General features: G+C 43.1%; 1 protein-coding gene across 2 annotated transcripts in view; it reads left to right on the forward strand.

The window, feature by feature from the left end:
- Nucleotides 1-23397, forward strand: part of jarid2b (jumonji, AT rich interactive domain 2b) — a 103138-nt gene that overhangs the window by 44381 nt on the left and 35360 nt on the right. For both annotated transcript variants that reach the window (XM_046416676.1, XM_046416677.1), the window contains exons 2-3: nucleotides 4379-4502; nucleotides 11762-11891. In XM_046416676.1, coding sequence (XP_046272632.1) covers nucleotides 4379-4502; nucleotides 11762-11891 — 254 coding nt within the window. The remainder of the gene's footprint in view (nucleotides 1-4378; nucleotides 4503-11761; nucleotides 11892-23397) is intronic.

A 23397-nucleotide genomic window follows, 5' to 3' on the forward strand; every position in this document is an offset into this window, starting at 1 on the left:
TAAAAATAAATGTGCTTATTTCAGTACAATCTTAGTATAATTTTAGAGCAAAAAAAATTCTGGTTAAGTTAAAAAATAAACCCAGACTAGCTGGAGATGACTGTTGTGCTTCAGAATAATGTCAGGAATGTCAGAATTAGCATCTCTGGTGTGTCTCAAGTTAAATTTCCTCCTCTTGGATTTAGTCATTTGGAGAAGTTTATTGGGGTAACGTGTTCAAAGAAGCCCAGCGTGAAAGGTGTTATGTTGCTATACTTCTGCTATCAAGCACTGCCTGGTGTGCAGCTGGTGTGTGTGTGTGTGTGTGTGTGTGTGTGTGTGTGAGACAGGGAGTCCAAATGAGAGAGGAAGGCGTACTTTTCAAGCACAGCATCCCTATGGACACCTGAAAGGTTTTGCATATTTTTGCAGGTCGGATTACCTGCATATTCCAGAGATGGGATTGGGGTTGGTTGCCGGGTGACAGCAGGCACACATGTTCCTGACTCCATCACTTGGTTACACACACACACACACACACACACACACACACACACACAGGTCCCTGCGCTCATTAGTGGAATTCCACCAGTCTGATGGGAGCTGGTCGGGGTGTGGATGTGTGTGTCAGTGCCAGCTTGCGCTCTGCTGGCATTGCTCTGTGTAAGAGCTGTCTCTAAAGAGCTCTGGCAATACCTCACACACACACACACACACACGCACACACACACACACACACACACACACACACACACACACACACACACAGTACAGTGTCTGACTGAGAAATGGAGATGCAACACAATTTGGTTTTATTGCTCATTTGAGTTTCCCTTCCTCTGTCATGCTCTACACACCCTGTGGCGGGCAGTGTGAACGTATTAGGAGAGAGTTTGCATGCTATTGCAGTCCATCACTTCTTTATTTTGGAAAACGCGCCAACACAGGCAGGAGCTGGCTTTTGTGACTGAAAATCCAGTGGAAGCAGCCTGGGCCTGAAACAAACCAGTTCTCCAGACAGGCAAACAGTTAACCTACCGCTCAGCAAAGGTTGTGAAAACCCATTTACCCGATGGTCTGAAGTTATGAAGTATTAGTGAGCTTTCAAGGTACAGCAGTTGTAATAGAGCTGAGCTTTAACACCCCCGCCCACAGCTGATGAAAAGTCACTCAGCTTTTTTTTTTTTTGTTGTTGTTGTTGCTATGTTTACACAGCACAGGAAACATCTGTGGCACGCTGCCAACGACTGTGAGAAAACCAGAGAGAAAGTGAGTGAAAAAGAAATGCAGATGAACTAAGGTCAGGTTTTGTAGGGAAGGTTTTTCTCCCCGCTCAGTACAGCTGTGAGTGTGTCTCAGCACACACAAGCTTTATGTGTGAGAGTGTTTGCAGCCATGAGATACTGCCAGTGCTATGTGTGTGTCACTGTACATTTGGCCTTGTGACACACCAGGAGGGAAAGAGTGCCAGTGAGCTGTCTAGGTAATTGGTGCTTACCTGGCAGGCTTTTACACACACACACACACACACACACACACCCCACACACACACACACACACACATACACACACATAGAATGGATTAGATGACATTAACTACAGGAGAAAATGGCATAATTGAATACTTTCACCACTACCTTTCTTTCTGGTGTGTATGTGTGCGCACACGCACATTCACGCACGCGCTGGTGTGCGACAGTGTAATGAGGGGCTGCACACTACACACAAAACACACCCCATCAACCTCTGTCAGAGGCTGCAAACCATCAGTGCACTGAATGGTCTACTCACAAGTGTATGTGTGTGTGTGTGTGTACGTGTACGTGCCAGCATGTGCACTGTATGCAGAAAGATGTGACTGGCTGTCACCCATCAGCTCCATCATGTGGAGACACCCAGCTTTTAATCTTGCCCCCCCCCCTGCCTCCAGCTGAGGCCTCATCTCCAAGGCCCCTGAGCAGACCCAGGAAATCAAAACAATGCTCTGCAAAAGCTTATTTTTATCTGCTGAAGACAAACACACACACGCACACACAAAAACCCCACGAAAGCATGATAAACAAGCAAAATTTTAGGTGTTGTCAATACTGTCAAAAAATATTATGAGTTGTGAAATGAATCAAGTGAGTGAATGAGGCCGTTTTAGTTTTGTTCTAATTACGGAAAGTTTTCAAACACATGGAGACGATAATAATAAACCATATTAGCCAATTTCTTCATGCAACCTGGTGTGCCGTGAACCAACTTGTGGATTTTAATTAATCCACTAAAAATTACTCTGCTAAATTTGAATGAAGTTGAATTCACTACTACACAGTAGTAGTGTCACGACAGGAAGCAGTGGCATAAAGTTGATCTGACTTTAAATGGTGAACTATGAAATGCAACTTAGCGTCCTGAACTCCTAAACTTTGAAGCAACCACATTCACATTTGCACTCACTCTGTTGTCATTGCTGCTATAATTAGCCGTCGGTTATAAGCTGCGCTGATCAGAAGGCAGGTTTTTATCCATCGCAACATCTCTGGTACCCTGTGTGTTTGAATGAGTGTGAATAGAGCATACTGAACCCAGGGTTGCACGGCACTCAAAGGGCATTTGTGAGCAGCAGTCATTTCAGTAGCATTTTATTCACTGACTGTGGGAGGCTGCATAATATTAGGATGAGATTAACTTTCTCCCTTTCACAAAGTCAGACAGGCCGACACACAGACTCAGCTTCTGTGTTACGCCAGCCACAGTCGTCTGAATTCTTCCGTTTTTAAACGTATATATTTAAGAGCTCTTCTTAATGGAATGCTGTGACTGTTATCTTGCCTTTACAACAGCGATAAAACATCTCAGAGTGATTTATTTTCGTGTGAAGTGGAGAGTTTTTAATACCGCCTGCGCTGATGTCACCGTGATGCCCACCAGCCACTTAGCCGAGCCAACTCAAATGATCTGAGTCAAACTGGATGCTCCCACACGCGCTGCCTCTCACGTCTGCTTCATGCAGTATGTTTGACTCAGACGGAAGGAAGTGCACTCGCTGGGATGAGCCGACAGGATCAGAAACATTTCTTCTTCTTTCTTTTTTTTTTTTAAATTCAAATAATTAGCATACATTAAGCTTTTCGCAGACAAAGCGTGTTTTTTTTTCTTCTCAAACTTAACAGCTGAAATCCACTCACCCCATGACTTGACTAGAGAAAAAGCTATTTCCAGTTTCCATTATTTATTAATACCTCTTTGTTGTTGCTCATGTCCTAATCTCATTTCCTTTAGTCATTAGTGTTGTTCGACATCAAACACAGCTGCCAGAGCAATGAGTATAAGGGAGCAAGGTGGGTGGGTGTGTGTGTGTGTGTGTGGGGGGGTGGGGGTGGGATTTGCTGTTGGACACTCACTAAAGACCCTTTTAATAATGCTTGTTGTAGTGAAATGTTTTTCTATTAAGCTATTAAAATTCTCAGTATGTGCAACAAAGTGTTTGGAATAAATTGCAGCTTTGACGGGCTTCACATTCTGCTATTGTGTGTTTGTTGCTTCGATTGAAACTGGCAGGGAAAAACATGGCCATGTCTTGGAAAAGGACGTGGTGTGTGTGTGTGTGTGTGACTTCTGATGACCTCTTCGACAATAACATCTTCTGTCTCGGTCTCCTTGGGAGAGATTAGCACCACATGAACTCGCGGTCCCATGATGCTTTTTTCATTTGCTTCCTACCTATTCATCACCATAACGCTCTGCTATCATGGCATTGTGGTGGAGATGCAGTCCTTCGTGCATTCTAATGCTAATGTTGTTGCCCTGTGTCCTGCTGCAAGCTAATGCTATGTTATGCTAATTTTGTGTCATGCTAATGTCACGATGTTGCGAGAAATGGCAACCGGAACAATATGTAAGGAGATTCCCTGTTCTACAAAAACTTTGTTGTCTGTTTCTTTTTACTCAAGCTGTCATAACTTTTCATGCATTTCCACATGGAATGCAAATACTAGAAAATAATAATAAAAAAAAAAATCAATTCCACATTCCTCAGATGGCTAAAGTGCTACTTGGATGCAGTTTTTGATGTAAATAATTATTTTTTTCAAGCGACAGAGTAACTCCTAATTGGCTGTAGATGATGAAAATGGACAGGCTCTGCTGACTTTTAAGATTTTGTTCCAGGCCCCTCGACACAACTGGCCTGTAAGTCATGCCTTTATGGTCATGCTGTTGTCTGAGAGCAGATACAAAGACAAAAGCTAATCACAAACAACAGTCCAAGTCGCAAAGCTGCAGCCTGTGTGGATTGTATGTTGTTAGTCTGACGGCTTTGATTTTTCCAAATATAACATGATAATTACGGGTTCTGCCTGTGACAGTAGTTAGTAGCGACTGATCCATTCTCTTTCTTTGGATGTTTCCACAGGATGACAGTGATGGGATTCCATGGTCGGAGGAGCGGGTTATGCGGAAGGTGCTTTACCTCTCTCTAAAGGAGTTTAGGAGTGCACAGAAACGGCAGCTGGATGACGGAACCACAAACTCCAATGGTAAGTTCGTATCCATGTCCCACCGTGTATCCCGTCCTCCCACTTGTGTATTTTTACTGATACAGATAGCTGCCAGCTTCACCCCAGTGTGGTATTTTGATAATTTTGTGTATTCAGTACCACCTGGTAAATAACAAAACATTGTAAACTGACCTCATTCACTTCCAGATTTGTTCAAACCACTGGAATACAAAAACAAGTTAGAATATAAAATTCTGCCACATCAAGTTAAATCAGAAGTTTCAACATGCTGCACGCCAGTCTAAGGTTTAATTTAACTTTTTCTTTTTCCCCAAAGTGGACATCAGTTTAGACTGAATGCATGACATATTTGTCAGCCATACAGTGCTTGGCAATCTGTGTTTAGCCAAAATGAGAACTTTGCAAAGACTTTAAATGGAATAAATGAATCATATCTCTTACAGTGTGCTGTAAACAGGCCTACAGCAATTAAAGGATATCTTGAAATGTAGTAATTTGACATGTTGAAAACTTTCACTCTGATTTGCCAAAATGAAAGAAGAAAAGAAAGTGCAGCACTAGCATTTTGTGGCGTGAACGTCGGCGTTGCCAATTTAATCTGGCTTGGCTGACATTAGCGTCTCAGTCTAGCTCTTCTTTCATTTAATTGTAGTCGACGGTTTTATTAGTCTGTTTGTATGTGAAGGCTAAGCTTTTCTTTTTGACGACGGAACCTGATTTCACTTAAAATGGAGAGAATACAATGAGACCAGATGATCAAGGACTCTACTTTGCATTTTGTTGAGTGTCAGTGGGCAGTGGGCTGTAGTCTTTTGCTGTGCACGTTCAGTGTCACATTCTTAAAGGAACCCTTGAACTGAAAGTATTTCCTATTCACTTTCAAATCTCGTTTATGCATCAATCAAAAGGAATCTGATGACATCTACCAAAGTGAGACACGTGACACATGAGAAAAACATGTAAAAGTGTTATTCTTTTTCAGCTTGGACACTTAGACTCACCTTGGTGTACAGATTAAAACAGCTGAAGGTGCTTAGTTAGCTTCCAGGTGGGACCTGGCCACAGTAACAGTAGTGCCATGTAAACCTGTAAAACACAAGAAGAGTGAGAACGTGGAGTGGGGGTGGGGGTGCGGGGAATGAACAGCTTGTTTTTAACCAAGCCACCATGTCTTTGTTTGACACTGGTGCTCCCACACAAAAAAGCCCTCAGCCAGCCAACAGCGGAGATTTGAACTTCACACGTGCCTCAGAAGCTATTCTCAGCTGACATTAACACAACCCAGACACCGAAAAGAAAGGAAAGTCATCCAGCCAGGCGGGAAAGTAGACAGACAGGCAGACAGACAGGAGGGAAGTCTCTTTTGAAATGTAGCTTATCTTTTATACCTGCCGTTTTTTTTTTTTTATTTCCAGATTTTTCTCATGTTTTCTTTATTATATATTTTTCCACGCCTTCATTTCTCCTCTTTGCGTCTGTGCCAAGAGCCCCCCTCCCTGTAGCTAGTGTATCTCAGTGTGTCTGTCTGGCATCTCATAGCTGCCACTCCAGAGCTCCTCGGGGCCTTTTAAGCCGCCGCGGGTAGCTGACCTTATCGCCTGAATAAAAATGACTCATTAGAAAGCGTCGGCGGCCCGTCGTGCCGGGGGTAACGACAGCAGCCCGCGCTGACACAAAAGGGAGCCGGGCTGAATAGACAGGCCCTGCTGTTTTAGAGCACCGTGGGTTAGCAAGGCTTTGGAGGTTGTACGAGTGGCACAGTTTCCCGTCTCACATAGACGTGATGGTGAATCTGTCAGCCATTTTGGAGGATCACACTCAGCGTGTGCTACATCCTGAATGGGCAGCCCCTGCTGTTTTAGAGGACTATGGGTTAGAGGGTCTGGGCTTATGTTGGAGCCAGACATGTGCCACACTTTTCAGCCTCACACAGGCATTATTGTGAAACTATCAGCCATTTTGGAGCGCCAAAGCGTGCATGCACATGATCATTAGATAGGTAATTGATAAAGTTAAAGAAGGATGATGGATTATATGGATGGGTCATGGATGGGTAACTGACTAATCTAAATGATTAGTCAGTTAATGGATTGTTTGTCAGAAAGTTAAGAAATTTTATTGTACAATTGCTTAAGCAAAACGTTTTCTGGTTTCAGCTTCTTGAATGTGAGTTAGATTTCATCATTTCAAATTCAGTAATTTAGAATTTTGCATGGAAAAATATGATGAGCATTTTTCAGTATCTTATAATGTCATTTTTTATATTTTGCAAAAAATAATTAAGAGTAAGTCCGCAACTAACAATTCTTTTTATTATTGTTTATTATTTTTGAAATAATGCTTAAGAAATTGTTAGTTGAAACTGACACACAGGATCTGATCCTGTGGTCTCTTCAGTATATTTTGACATAAGCATCCACCATTTTGGAAAATAGCTGTCATCTGACTGAAGGCTGAAGCAATACCTGAATTAAGCCCTCATGAAACATCATTTACCCCCCTCCCCAGACTGATGCCCGGCGAGGGGGGCTTCCCACATACATCCATTCATCCCCAACCTCCCCTTCCCTCCTGCTTCATCATGCGGCAGCAGTGGCTATCTGTTTTAAAGGGGGTGTGGCAGTCCGTCAGTCAGCTGTATGTGTGTCTGTGTGTGTCAGTCTGTCTTTTTACCCACCCAGCCTTCTCCCTGCCCATAGCCAGCAATTATGCCATCTCCCCAGCCATTTTACCTCTTTCTTTTGGCAGCCATCCATCTCCATGTCCATCACACTTCCTGCTTCTCCCACTCCCTGCCTGCATTATTTAACAAATGACATTATGCCCTCCTGCGTCCTGGCTTCTGCTTGTTCCCTTGTCCCACTCCATCACAGCCACATTCTTCTTCTTCTTCTTCCTCTCCTATTCTCATCCCCATCTCCCTCCATCCGACCGTCCTTCCTGTTGTCTCTCCCCGGATGCAGGGTTTTATTACACATCAATAGGACTCTGGTTACAGTCCTCTCCACAAGCGCCTGTCTCCTTTCTCCCTCCCGCTGCTCAATCTCCTCGATTATGTATCTCCACACCCCCGTCCTCCTCACCATAGCCTCTTTCTCCCCCCTCATTTCCTCCATCCCTCTCTGGCTCCATTTTTCTCTCCATCTCCCAGTTTTCCTCTTTGTCATTCCTCCATCTGTTTTAACTACTTATAGTGTCTGTCACCCAAGCCTTCCCTCTCTCTTATTTCATTTTTTCATCCATTTCCACCGTTCTGTCCTTTTCCTCCATCTTTTTTTCACCTTACCTTTCCCATCGCAGCATCGCCGAAGCTGCATCTTCTTCTGTGCCTCCTTAGCTCGTCATCTCCCTCCGCTATACTCGTCCATAACTCTCATCTCCCCATCCTTTCCTTTTCTCCCTCTCCATTTCCCTGAGTGCTATTGATGAAGGAGCTGGCAGCTTGCCAAAAAACCAATGTGAGCTGAAGAGAGGGCTCCCTGTTTGCCCCTTTCTCTGACTGCTACCTCTCTTTCTCCCAGTCTGTCTGGACGTCTCAGGACCTGCCGTCCCTACTCGTTTTATTGCACGCCGTCCCCTTTTCCTCCAGCACTCGCTCTGCTGTCACTCTGCTGTCTTTCTGTATTTCCCATGCCGTCAGCCCATTGCACGGCCAGAGTGGCAGCAACAGCACTGTGTGGGCCCCTCCATTCTCTGTCTTGAGTAACAGCAGAGAAAAGGATACGGTGGGGAGGTGGGGAATAAGAGAATCACAGAAGCCCAAAGAGGCAGAGTTTTGGTAATCTATTCTGTCCTTGCACGCTCTTTGTACACAAAAGCTCAAGCCTTTACAATACCTCATCTTTCTCTTTGAAGCTTTAGATTTACAGCCTTGAATTTCACAAAGCAGATGCCATGTTTCTGAACTGCACATTGCTGTATGCTTTTGTTCTGGCTTGTGGTAAGTGTCATGCAGTGCTGTTACGTCCAATTTTGGAAGGAAGAGCAATGCATTTGGAGCCATTTGAAACCCTCTCGCCAGGCAGGCATTTTTAGTATCTGCTTCTACTCTGAAAAAAACGCCTGGGAATGGATACTACGGGGAGTTTCCCAAAAATAAAACTGCCCATTGTTTCTTTTTATATTATCCCGCAGTTTTAATTGTATACAGGCACAGAGGATTTCTTGAGCAAAGTGCATGAAATAGAGTTTTTAGTGCCCTTGTTTACAAGAGGGAAAGAGCGATTGTAGTCATGTATAACATTAGAATTTAGACTACAAATTGTACAGAATTTATGAGGATTTGTGGGAAGGAATTCAAAAGTCAGATTGCTACCATACATCTGCTAACCAAGAAACAACAAAAAAAAGCTTTTGATCAAAGCTATATTCACAGCTCCTATGTTGTTCCCAGACCCCAAAGTATGGCATCACAGTCATTTTCACATTCAGCCTGTGTTTTTCAGTGTAATCAAGAACCTATTACGAGGCACCCTCTGCCCCCCCCAGTGATTTGTTCTTATGGCATGACTACTCTGCTATAGTTCCACTTATTACTGTGATTCACTCTAATAGGCTCCTCTCAGCCCTCTGATATGCCATGTTACGCTATGTACCTCTGCTCACTCCCTCCTGCTCCCTTGAGACTTCTTTGAGGTGAACATAGCAAGGCGATGGGCTTAGTTAAGCACGCATAAATCTGATTAGATCACCCCCACACCATCGGAGCTATTGGAATGACACACTAGCATTTCTTTCCACCTCTGCGCCATCCCATCCCATGCCTCTGTCCTCCACCTTCGCTCGTCCCCGGCCCTCTGCCTTCCCAAGATTCCCAGCTCTACCCTTCAGATGGGCACTCATGTGCAACCAGCATATGTCAAACAAGTCTTTGGAGGAATGGACGGGAGGGAGCAGAGAAGCGAAGAAGAAGGGGCGGAGAGCTGGGCCTCTGCCTGTTTGTTTGCGTTCTGTGGGGACATCACGCATCACTCATTTTCTGATTACAATTAAAGTTAATGAGCTATTTCATTTTTTTTCTCTTCTGGTGCAACTTTCACTGGGTTCTGATAAAATTCTTTGTACTTCCTTAACTTTTATCAGTTCCCACACATCATATTCATGGTCACAAATTAAATGCTGAAAAATATCTAAAAAATCTATGCAAAAGTAGAAAAATAAGTATAGAGTAGAGTACAAAAACTTTCACACAAGTTTTTTTTTTTTTGTTTCCATTTGGCCTCTGCTTTACCTTGAAAGGGGAAACTTCAAAGTGTTCAGAGTGAAACTCTTCATTGATTAAAGACATACGGATGTAAGACCTTCGTGCTAACCAAGACATTGCAAGGAAGTGATTCATCCTGTCCTATAGACTTACAGACTCTCCAACGCCAACATAAAGCATTGACAGCAATGCAACAAGCTTACTCATCACGCCGGCGCTTGTTAACTCTCTGACCGCAGCGATGTGTGTCTGATGACTGTACCTCCTCTTTCAGGTACTGACCTGCCCTGCGTGTGTGAGGGAAAACCAACAAGCCTGTGTGTTCTGTGCAATAAAGAGAAAGTCACTCTGTGTGTGTGCTCATTCAGCCCAAAGCACATTTATAAATCTCAGTTAAATCATACGTTTGAAAACGCTTTTTTACCTGCTGCACAACTGCTCATCTTCATCCTGTCTCCTACACTGTCATTTGATCTTTCTACTCCCCTGCCTGTGCCATCTTCCTCAGGTGACACAGTGCCTGGGCTTGTTCAACAGTAGCCTCCTCTCTAAGAGGATATCATTCAAGTTGGCTCTTATCCTGACCCATGCTCCACTGTCGTTATTATCTTAATTTATTTTCTTTTTGACACCCACTATTAAGAGTTTGCGGTGCAGGTTGAGTGACATATCCCTCCAAAGCATCAGTCAAATGGAATTTTCACTGCTTGTGCAATAAACAAAGGCTCTCCTTAGCCAATGAGAAATTAACATACCAGGTGAAAGGTTTGTGACAGCAACGCTCTTGGTTAAGCAAACCACCTACAGCTTGGATGTTAAGTGAGTCATCATTTGTTTTTGCAAAATGAACGTGAATAATTTAACAACAACATTCCCACCGAAGTCCAGTCAGGCATGAATACTTGTCAAAACGGATAAAATGTGAATAATCATTGTCAGTGTCAAGTGTTTGATAGCTGCATTACTCACACACTGATATAAATCTTAAGCATTCAGCTGTGCAGAGTGGTATTTCAGCCTGGCAACAGCAGAGCAGTTTTAAACATGCGATTGCCCCTCCGTCTCCAGTCGGTCTGCTTGGCAGCTCCAGCATTCTTCTTTTTGTAATAAGCCTTGGAAAGCTTTGAACTTCCTCGATTGTTTGCCTGATAAGTTTGCACACACTTTTGTTGAATCAGTCACTTCTGTGAGACACATTCCAAGAATTGCAAGAACTGCCCATGAGGAAATCAAGCTTTGCAATATCTGTTTAATTTGGTTGTCCCCCTTAATTACCATTGACTTCCACTCCTCTGTTTGACCTAATTTGAATTCTAAGTGCCTGTTGTTGCTTTTGATTTAAGAATCTGTCTGGGGGCTTATTTTGTTTGTCTGACTTGCTTGCTAAATATTTAATTAGGACTCTGTCAATTTGGCTTACTAAGAATGTCACGTCCAGCAATATCTGTTCACTTCGCTCACTGCCTTTGGTTTGTTTTGTTTTGCTATAATTTAATCCTTTGTCAGAGGGCACATATCATGTATGGCAGCAGAGAAGAGTAGTTGCATTCAGCAAGAAAAATGTGGACAGAAATATGAATAAGTAACTTTCTCTCTTGACTCCTAAACCAGCCTCCATGATGCTGCAAAGCTTGTGACAGTATGTGATGTGATGGGCTTTTGCTGCATACACAGCGTGTCATTGTTCTCGCATTGACTGCGGATGCTTTCGGCTCAGGATCTCTGTGTATTTGTCTGAGATTCTTGGGTAAATTGTGTCCTCTCTGTGTTTATTAACTTCTCTTTTGCTTTCTTTTGTTTTCTGTGTCCTGTGCATTGTCAGATAAAAGCAGACCCACCATAATCTTATCCAAGGAAATGTATTAGCTCTGACGTCAGGCCCATGCCACTGCATCAAATCAAAAACAGAAAGCTTTATTAACACTGTCATATGAAAACATAGTTTGTTCCATCAAGACTTGAGCTATGCACTATTAAGCTGCCCTGGATCATAAAACATCCACAAAGGACCATAGCAGACTCTGCAGTCAGTAAAATTATTTGCCGGTAACCCTTTCGGTGCTTCTCTCCTCAGGTGCTTCTCTCCTAGCCAATGGGCAGCTGAATGGCTCTGGGTCAAAGGGCAGCCATAAAGAAGATGGGTCCTTGCGCTCTCAGGGCCTGGATGGCAGCAAGTACTGTGAGGATGGGCCTGCAAAGAAAAGGTGAGACTGGTGTTTATGTGTGTGTAATCCTGTTTGTGAGTCAATGGGGCGTCAAAGAGCTTAAGAGCCATGAATCTAGTATTGGTGTAGAACGGTGAGCCTGTTGGTGTCTATATGTGAGTTTATATCAAAGGCTGCTGCTGTTGCTACGTGTGTGTGTGTGTATGTGTGTGTGTGTGTGTGTGTGAGGTTGCGGGCGTGACCAGATTCATTGCGCACATGTTACCAACTGCAAGCATGGCTTAACTGTGATGAATTTCCTGAACTTTGAGGGTTAAGAGGCTGTCACATGATACCAGCAGCTTTCAAGTTCCCTATGATGTTTACACACACACACACACCCACACACTCTTTATGTTTCTCGTTTTCTCGCTTTCTCTCTGTGTAATTCATTCTCTCTGTTTCCACATACTTCCCATGTGTCTTCTCTAACAGCATCAACTGGTAAAAGTCGCTCGTTCTTTGTCATTTGCATCGATTTATGAACTAAGTTTATGCACTCTCTTCCTCATTTCTCTCCCTTCGGTCTTGACAACAGCAACTTGCCCATTAGTCCTGTAATAGACGGTGACAGTCAACAGAGAAGTGTAAATAGTGCCACCCTGTAAAGGGCGCTGAGGTCTCTTAATGAGCACGCCCCCTCATCTTTTAACGCAAATGCCATTTCAGTCATTTATAATTAGCTGTTAAAAGGAACTTTGCCATGCTTTTCCACATTAATCATTTTAAAATAGAAGTTGTCGCTTTGAGTACAGTAAGCTGTTCATTCTGGCCGGCCTAAATTTATTTATTTATTTATTTTTAACAGAAAGTGTTTACATCATGAGTGAATTTTTAAGATGGATTCCATCAGTAAAAAAATATAGTGTATATAATATATAGAGTAATTTTCCTGCTCCCTCTCAGTCTTAGACAAAAGTTCTTGGAAACTGGAATAAAACAACATGTGTGATGTTTTGAATGCATTCAAAATGAAGCAGGTTTTGAAATCACAAGCTGGAAAATATGATTTACAAATAATCACACTCTACAGAGTGTACAGCAGATTAAAATGGCTGATGTGATGTTTTTCTCTGCCACAAAATCACCACATGCACACACACACACACACACACACACACACACACACAATACAGCACACAATGCTTTAAATTTTTATGCTTAATTTTTTTGTGTTGCAAACCAGCAGCCATAAACCTTTTACTGGTATTTTTATTCTCACTCCCACTTTATATTCTGTCTACTGGAGGTGGCAGGTGTGTGTGTGTGTGTGTGTGTGTGTGTGAGTGAGTGTGTTTGTGAGCGTGGGTGCATGCCTGTGTGGTGTTTTGTTCTGCCGCTGATGTCTCTCACACACTCACACACACACACACACACACACACACACACACACACACACACTGACAGGGCATCAAAGCATCAGTGTGGAGCTAGGGGCGGAGTCTGGGGGCCGGACGGCAGCAGATGTCCTTCTGTAATGAGCAGCCCATACAGGCTCCATTCACTGCGTGTCAAGCACCTGCCTAAGTCTTCCTTGCTGTCATTCGATACTGTAACATCCAAATCTGAGTTCGGTCACTACAAGAGGAGTGGACCTCTGAAGCAACTGATAAGAAATGAATAGTTTTTCAAGAGACTGTTTCAGAGGTTTAAAAAGTCTCGCACACTTGAATTCTTTTTTCCCCGCACAAAGAAAAAAAATATTCCTGCTAACAGGTGATTTTGAAGTCAGCCACGATGAATGAGATAAGATTGCACACCTGACAGAATAATAGTCTTGGAGACTGCCTGATTGACAACAACAGAAAGTGTTGGATTTAAAGCAAGCGACCCTGTGGCTTATATTATTATAACAAAGCATAGACTCTCTACTCTGTACCGTCAGGGGAAGAAAAGCGCTGAAGGAATAACTTCTAACAAGGACACTCTCACACTTTAATTCTCTCTTGCCCTTCTGGCCTGTAGTCCTGTGTGTTGAGTTCAGTTAGAGGCCAGCCTGATCCGTGGTTTTTATTAGTCCACTATACACACACACACACACACACACACACACACACACACACACACATACACACATACACACACCCACACAGCAGGACTGAATGAAGAAAGGCTCTCTATCTGATGCTAATGAAACACAAGCCTAGCCAATACTTGGCAATGCCTCATGCCCTCTTGAAAGGTTATTGTGTGTGTGTGTGTGTGTGTGTGCGCGCGAGTGCATGTGCGTGCGCGCACGTGCGTTATGTGTGAAGGATGACTCCAGTGCCCTGGCATGGCTGCCCTCCACTGTTCCTGAACAGGACTAACTGAGATGATGCCAGGAGCTTTTACACCTGGCACCAACCAAAACAGAAGAGGAGGAGCAATGGCGTAGCTGGTTCCAATTTCGAGTGAAGAAAAAAAAAAAGTTTCACACTGTGGAGAGAGGATGAAGGGATAGAGGGTAGACGGAGAAGGCAAAGACTGGGAGGAGCAGTAGAGGGAGGCGGGGGCAGGGAGGCAGAGACAGAAGGACAGGTGCGAGTGATTTTTGGCAGGAAGCGGCTCCCCTTTAGAAGTCTTTGAGATCAACTCTGTGTTTGCCTTCCCATGCTCCTGAGATTGGTGGAGGAGACTGGCAGCACATCCCCTCAAACACGCCAGCTCATTGTAGCCCTCTCCGACCATATTCTCCAAAAAGGGCTCACCTGCCAAAACTGGGCCCTGCACCCACACACACAAACTTATATTTACAACCCAGCACGGTCTCGTTGCCGCTGCCATGGTTTACTGACCTAGTTCTGTTCCTGCACCTCTGTTCCTCTCCCGCTTTTGATTTAGGTTGAAGCGTGTCTGTGTATTTGTAAGTGACTAAGGTATCAAGACAAGTCCCACAGTAGGCTTTTAAAGTTGTTGTCTTGGTTAGTGCTGCAGGTATCCTTTTGTAAAGCCTGTTTGGCTTAGAAGTTTTTGCAGTTGAATTGACTGCTTTTGTGTTGCTCTGCGCAGGAAGTCTCAAGTTTAGTCAACAACATGCTTCTGTTACAGAGGGCTCTTCAGTAAGCTGTCATAATTTTGGCATTTAGTCACCATCTTGTAAAGTCAGAAATTAAATGAGTAACTCATGCCTTGGTGTTTTCACTCAGTATTTCTGCTCTCATGGCTACAATCTAAACAGGACTGCCGTGTGGTTTTCTTCTTCATGATCAGGACATGTTTGTGGTTTGATGGTGTATGTTTTGGCACGCGTAGGCACCGAGTTTCTGGATTTGATTTAAGTGAAACTTTATTAATATTGTCAGCATTTGTAGCCTCTAATTTTTTTTAAAGTGGTTTAAGATGATTAGAGTCTTGGATAAAATCAGAGTCAGACAAGTTAGATCACAATGCATCATATTTCAGTTCACCTGATCAGTGCTTACAAGATGTTTTCGCAGCCCTCAGCAACTCAGCTGTTAGTTCATCTGTGTGTGAGTTTAAAAAAACCTTATGAAGCAGTGTGAGAGGGTGGAGTAAAGTGTGTGTGGATCAGAAGTTGAGTGGCCCTCTTAAACAGACTGCTTAACTTAATTTCTGCCTTCTCTTTCTCTGTCCCTCTTTTGCTTTTTTCCCCTCCCTTCACTGAACCCCACTTTTGGCTCTCTTTGAATCTGTTCTCTCTGTTGTCTCAGCCAAGACACACACTCACACACTCAGCTGCTGCCGCTTGTTTTGTTTCGACTTAATGAATGCCAAGTGTGTACACACACACACACACACACACACACACATACATTAGCGTAACCAGTGGCTCTTGTCAGTAATGCATAATCGCCATTTGCATTTATGATGGATCACATGCATGCAGGCCTGCACATGCACACTATAAAAGTGTGTGTTAATAGAAGGCCATACTGTGTCTATTGATTTACTTAAGGTGATGTTGTGAGGGAACACTATATGTAATGTAACCCATAGCTGCACTACTGACACCTAATGTTGTATTCATGCACAGTGGAGTACTCGCAGTCACTAACAAATAACCATACATTTATTGTCCACTGAGCTTTTAACCAGTCAATTAAAATGGCATCTTATGTGGCTTTGTGTGTCTTTAAAAACCCAGAGAAACTTTCTACTACATTCAACTACATTTGGGTTTTGTGTCTGTGCTTACTCCAGTTTAAACTGTCTCACTCTTTGTTTATCTGTCTGACTCTGTCTCTGTCGGCCTGTCAGTGATTCACCCCTGCATATCAGCATGTCAGTCTCCAAAATCTCCTCTAAACTCTGCTCTCGTTGTCGCCGCAGCTTTATGAAAGCCTTCCGCTCTGCTGAAATGGCAGGGTGAAGGAGTATTAACCATCCGCCACAGTGCATAATGTCAGTCAATGCACAAACTCACTCCCGTAATCACTGTCAAATACGAGTGCTAGCACTGCGATTGTTGTACAGATTAACCATGTTGCAGCTGGTTTGCTTGGTGCTTCTTATGGCATAATGCAACAAAATCTAAATGGTTCATGGGATTTACTTCACACTGCTATTCTTGTATCTGGAGCAACTGGTGCTGCCAGTCACAGAAGCCTTGTAAGCCAAGCTGTTAAGATGACTCAAAATTCTGTATTAGTATATTAAAAATTATATATAACTTTCTAAGAATATTTCATTTTGAGATGACGCCTCTCAGTGAGAACCACAACCTCAGTGCGTCAAGTTATGTGTTCCAGTAAAAGCAAGAAAGTATTGGATTTAAATGTTGCTGCATAAGCCAAAAGCAAGCAACTTTATGCCTTGCTGTGCTTTTAAAGCCAGAGCTCTTTTGGAGGCTGTGTGTGTGTGTGTGTCAAAAGGAAAATGTTTCAGAATGGAACAAGAGATGCTCTATTGCCGAGTGTAGCGACCCACTGGAAGGGTCAGTCTTGTCATCTCAACGCGGGCATCTTCTGTAAATTGAAAACGCACCAGCGAGAGATTGGTCATTTTGAAGAGCCGTGTGTGTTTGTCTTTGTGTGCACGAGTGCATGTGTCTGTTTAGCACGTAGCTCGCCATGCCTGTATGCTCTTCAGTTTCTTGAAAGTCTGTAGTTGGATAGTAGTTGTTCTATAGCTGCACCTCACCATACTGAGATATCTTAAACTACAAATTATGAAAATAACAGAGAAAACTGCTTTCCTGTTGGAACTTCGTTTAACTGTGCCCCACTGTCTTCGACTTGTCCCAGATCTTTTGTTTGAGCGGTCTTCTGTGTCTTTCCAGCCCAAGGCCTCGAGTCCACTCAAGGTCTACTTCCAGGACTCTGGCTTAATTAGACTGATTGCTAAGCACATGCAGAACCATCTCTTATGTTTATTGACCTAACCTGGCTGTGGTCAGCCTCTCCCAGGGGTGATTTAAAGAGGACTGCAAGGTCCGAGGTCATAGAGTTTGAGTTCAGCCTGTGTTGTGAAGGAGTGGGTTGGGGTGGGGGTTAGGGTGGGGGGGGGTTGTGGGCAAATAGCCCTGAGCAGTGAACCTTGACTGCTAACAAAGCCTACATTTAAGTGCAGTGTTTTATCTTTTCTTTCTTTTCATGAGTGAAAAGGAAGCAGAGCAGGAAGTAACTTTTAACTTTTCATTTTTTCCCTATCTATTCTGTATTTTGCCACAAATTCAAAACTTTTGGCATCTGGATTCAATTGTATTGATGTTTAGAGGTTAATTTTATGGCATTTAACTTAAGTGTAATGTAACTTTTGTACATAAGCACGTTTAAGACAAAGGGGGCAATAGCTGACTTCCATCTGACCTCATATAGCATTTATATATTCACAGAAATACCACTAAGCTTGATCTATCGTCAAGATGTCTTTTCTCCACACATCTGCCTATCAGGCCATCTCTCCTCTGCTTGTTTTCATTCAAACAAAAAGGCGGGGGTGAGAAAAGCCAAGGTTATATTTAAATATACACACAGGCCCTGATATATCTTTAATCTTAAATGAATAAGAGCTGTATTGTCACTGCATGAAGAATATAGTTGTCCCAGCTAAGAGACAGACAGACACGCTATCACAAGTCTGAATAACATTCTCACATTTATATTTATGTCAACACAAAACAGTTGGGTGTTAATAACCACATGCTGGCAAAAATACACAGAAATACTGCAGTTTATGTATTACTGTCATGGTTATTAAGGCCTGTTCCAGTAGACTACTGTGTGCATATTTGTCCTCCCAGCAGCCTTGGCTTACTGACTAATGATGGTGTTTATTTGTGTTGGATGTGCACATGCTCGTAGTATATGTGACTGGGCTCTGTGCAGGGGCTGTTTGCATATGTGAAAGTCACGAGTTCAGTGGGTCAGTCCACTGCAGTGCTGTCCTTCTCCCACATGCACGGAGATAGAAAAGCAATAAACATGATGAGTAAGGTTGAGTGTGCAGTTACGACAGTTTACACTGACCACACATCATCCATTTTAGGCCTCGTGCTGGCAAACTGCTCTGAATATATCATCATGCACTATCAGCCCTGGTAGTTGCTCCCTGTGGGCTAAGAAGTAATATCTGTAAAGGTCAGCTTATTAATTTTCTTAATTTGATACACGTGGAGGTCTTGAAGGTGTAAAACTAGAGTGAATTAGCGATTGTGGTGCAGAGATGTGGTTGCAATACAAGGAAGGTTTGGTGGCTGTGCTAAAACATTGTAGCTGTATAGCACTGTCTCTTTCATATACATGCTTTAATGCTCACATTCACACAAACATATGACGTCAGTTAGCGTCGTCACTGCGTACACACTCGTTTATCTGCTGATAGAGTTGATCTGAACAGACTGTCAGGCAACACACACAGAAATAAATGTAGATAGATCAGCAGGCAGGGACAAAACACAAACACATTTTGTGATGCTTAATCCCTGCATATAAACATTCATGCGGGACAAAATGGACTAAGTACACATACATGCACACGCACATGCACACTGTCTCCCAGAGCCAGCTGCAGTGAGGTAGTCTTTTATCAGGACCGTGTGGGCCATCTGGAGCCAATTAATACAGCCCCCAAGGTACAGACTCTGGATCAGCGCTATTCTCCTCACACAATAACCTTTACCATGGGAGGGAACACCAAGCCTGACTCAAGCACACCCTCATGCCAACATCTATCAGACCTTTGGACAAGCTTAAGACGCACAGCTTGATTCGCATGTGCCATATTTCTGTAAAAGGCTGAGAAATATTATTCAGCTCTTCAGTGTCTGAAATATATGATTATCATTACTATTGAGCTTTTGATAACAAAGCTGATGATGTGACGGGAAGGAGGGCAGGGGGGGGAACAGGAGAGAGCATGTAGCTAAGCACCGCAGGCCAGAGTGGAGCCCGAGGCCGCTGCCAGGGTCTCTACCAGGTGAGCTACGGGGTGTCCCCAAGGTCCCCGGTCACATCTTGAGGATTACTTAAACTGGTGAGGATGTATTTACTGAATCCACAAACAGTTCTAATTAATGAAGCTTGTTTAAATTTTACAAATATACAGCCATTCAGACATTAATAAACTTACATACTTTATTTGTGTTGCACATTTCCACAGTCTGACAAGTACATGTGAGTTCAGTACAGAGAATAATTAGCTCATTTAATTGCTTTTTTTTAATTTATTTATTTATTTTTACAAGACTCTTTCACACTTTAAGCTTGCCTTTTATGCATGCTTTCCTTGCCATTTCCATGCCATTTTCATTGCTCTCAGTTTTTCTTGTTCCTATTCTCTTTCTGTTAGCATGATTGGGGGTTTTGGAATAGATGCAATTAAGGTAAACAATTATTTGCCAATTAATATTGCATGTTTGGCATTGCTGGGGACTGCTTGCGTCCAAAGATCTTCACTGTACTGAGTGCTTTAAAAGTCAGATGCTAACACATTTGCCCAAATCAACTCAGGGACTACTAGCTCCTGTTTCACTGGCCAGTCTCATCCAACTATCGGGTTACAATGGCATAGCAAAGGTCTGAAACCAAACCACACGGCAGCTGCCACACATAACAGCCAAGACATCGTCTAGAAAGCATACAGTGCACAGTGTGTGACCTCAGGACCACAGACACACTCCAGATTAAATTCCTTCCCACACATTCAGGTGTTCAGTCATTCAGTCTCATAACTCATTTAAGGATGGAAATCTTCACCCATTAACACAATTGCCAAATAAAAATGTTTTCTCAAGCTTGAACAGTTAAAGACAACACATCGTTGTCTCAGTTCACGTCACATTGTTTGTTCCCTCCCCTGTTCCAAATTGCACTTGTATTCATCATTATTTGATTTATGTAAAGAATCGAAGGATGCTGATAGGCTGAGCCAGCAGCTTATTCAATAAATCAAACATGCAAAAGAGAGCCTTCGACAATCAGTCCTGCCCAAATGGCATTCTTCCCTCGCATCTATGATAAGTGTTTTATGCACAAAATGAGTTGACGTGTGATTTAATAAATCAGCCTCGTCAGCTCGCTACACACAAACAAACGTGCATATGTGCTTAGTCATCTAGTTATTTGCACTCTGCACCCTGCTGATGTGCTTTGGCTGACAGTAAAGTAGTGCGAGGATCCAGATGGGGTTGGAGGTTATTGACTGTGTGTGATGGAGACATTCACGTTTTGTTGACTTGTGTGAGAGGGTCAGAGATGAGTGTGTGGTCATTTAAGCTGGTGAGGAGTCTTGCTCAGTGACACTTCAGCAGGGAGAAGAGTGGGTGCTCGCAACCGCCTTTGAAGCACAAGTCGAGATGACCACATTGTCTTGCCGTCACAGCAGTTCCCATGGAAACGACCATCGCTGGAAAGGTGTCGATAAGATGGAGCCTGACGAAGAGAGCTTGAAAGTCTTTGATTGACAGGCTCCTCTGTGCACGTCTGTGCTCAGGATCAACTGTCTGCATCCGTGTTCTGGCTTTGGTTGAGTAAATTACAGTAAGCCAGCTGTAGCTCATCTTTATCTGTGTCCCAGTCTTTATGTCCCTTCATCGCCACCTCCTTCCCTTTTTTCATCTTACTTCATTTTGTGAGTGAGAGACAAGTCATAAACGGCCCTTTATCCTCTCCCTTTCTTCTTCCTCCTTGTCGTCTCCTTTCCCGGGACTGCTGGCTGACAGGATCATCAAAATTTTCTCAGTCTGTCTGTCTCAGAGATAATCAATGCTCTAGCAGCTACTGTGGCATGTGTAATATTAGACATTAGAGCAGCCATTTGAAGGGTAGATGGCTGGGGGGGTAGCAGGAAGGGATGGAGGGAGGAAGGGATGGATGAAAGGTGGATTAGAAAGGGATGAATGGGGACATCCTGCTGTAATCTCTTTGCTTTTTCTCCCTCCGTTGGATCTCGGTTTCCTCTTTTCCCTCCCCGTGGCTCTCCAGCTCTCCTCTCATTCTCCTTCAATCAAGCCTCACTTACCTGCTATGGTACTGTATCAATGAGTTTCTGTAGTTCAGCATGCATGGGAACATGGTGTACCTTGACTTTCACACACACACACGCACACCCAGGCAGCCCTCCGCTGGGCAGACAGAGGGCTAAATCAGAGGCTCATGTTACGACTCAGACCTTACAAAGTAGGCATGTCATTGCAAATTGTTCCCATGCTGATTTCTCAATATTTACCTGGTCTGTGGGACCAAAAGTGTGTGTCAGCTACACTCAGGCCTTTTTCATGCATACTCAGTTGTCTCGGCATTCATTACAGCTAAAGAGATGTGGCTCATCGTTGACATATTTGCAAAACTTTAGGGATGGAGCTTAATTTCTGAGGAATCTGGTTGACTTTGTTAAATAAATGTTATTATAATTGGGTTTTATTTTTTTCATGCTCTAATTTCCTGCCAGCCTCGACAGTTATAATAACAGTAATTCTGTTTTGCCACCTGAGCAGTGTTTCCGAAGAAGAGGCCTGTCTGTCATCTTTAAAATAATCAGTTACTGCAGTTGTGGCTTTCATAACGGAGTGTGATGTGGTTTCATTCATCCGTTCTTCTGCCTTTGGGTCCACTGCCAAGTCCTGCGTTCTCACATCATCTTTGAGGCAGATCTGTGTTTGTTACCTGTTACTGTGACTGTAACCACAAATGTTTCTTCAGTGGCTTTGGGATTGTATTGTCATACTGCCTATTTTTCTTTGGTGTGTGTGTGTCAGCCCTTCCCTCTTTCTATCTTTTTATGCAGTTAAATAGAAAATTGACCATCTAAGGCTTGAGTGATAAAACTATCAAGGGTTTAGCTTACTGAAGAGGCTTTTGTATAGAACTCAGTCTCTTCTGTGTTTACTACTTAAAAGAAAGTGTTTGTTGCACAGCTTAGTCTACGCTGCTTCCTCCTCTTGCAGAATTGAATTGTAGACGATTGAACTTATTAGGTGGTGGGACAGGTTCAAGTGGCCGCAGGTGCTGACACATGACCATGGTAATGTCTATGTAAAAGCATTAAAATTTTCCTAATTTAAAATCCCTAGTCAAATAAAGCTGAGGCAGTGTGAGGTTTTGTGTTTGCGTGTAACAGTTGTCCCTTCAAGGTCCATTAAAGTCTACAAGGACACATGTACTCACACAGCACACGCACCCTTAACACTACAAGCTTTTCTATATTCATTCAAATTTCAACTAGAAGAGAAGCGTGGGTGAAAGAAAGAAGGGAGTGAATTAGGCTTCCATTGGAAAGGAAAGACCACAGCTGAACAAAGAATGCACTTGAACATGAAAGAGAGGCTGGCCCAACAGCGAGACAGGGAGTGCAGGGGAAAACGCTTCAATAAACTGTTCTGTAAATAATTTTTGAAGTTTTATTCTTGTAAAACACAGCACAGTACATGTAGCCAATGCGGTGCCTCCTTAAGCAATTCCACTGGTAGTAATGTAGATGGTAAATACCAATTATAATAAGAAGTAGTACAAATTATAGGCTGTGCTGTGATATAAAGCGAGAGATGGAAACACTTCTTGGCTCTGTGTTGTTTGGACAGGTGCTTTAGGTAACAGACTTTATAGCAAACAGACGGTGAAGCTGACTCGTTTTATTAAAGCTTTGCAATAAAAACAAAACTGTTCTGTAGAAATGTCATAAAAAAAATTTAATACAACACCGTACAAAACAAACCAGCGAAAACCTGTTTTTAAATTAAATTGTTTAAATTCCCTGCACTTGATCTGAAGTTGTGTCAACTTTTTTTATTGTAATACGAGTGATCTTTTTTCATGTTGCGTTAAGTGTCTGTCTGTGCGCCAGGTGTCCCAATACTTTTTGTGTATGTCAAAATGGATTTAGTGGTTAAAGGCGGCACAGTAACTGTGATTGCAGTATATCTGTGTGTACTGTGTGTGTGTGTCTCTCTCTCTCTCTGTCTCCTTCCCCTCTCCTCCCGTCTCACCACATCTCGCCCAGTCTTGCAGTCACGCCATCCTCCCCGCTTCCACACACATTGCACATTACCCACCCAGAGGCCCTTCCTCCCCTCTCCTCCATCACTTCATCTCACTTTCTGGCTTTGGATTCATCCTTTTCTGTACTT

This window comes from Scatophagus argus, chromosome 17 (genome assembly GCF_020382885.2).
Source record: "Scatophagus argus isolate fScaArg1 chromosome 17, fScaArg1.pri, whole genome shotgun sequence".
In the NCBI taxonomy this organism is placed as follows: Eukaryota; Metazoa; Chordata; class Actinopteri; family Scatophagidae; genus Scatophagus; species Scatophagus argus.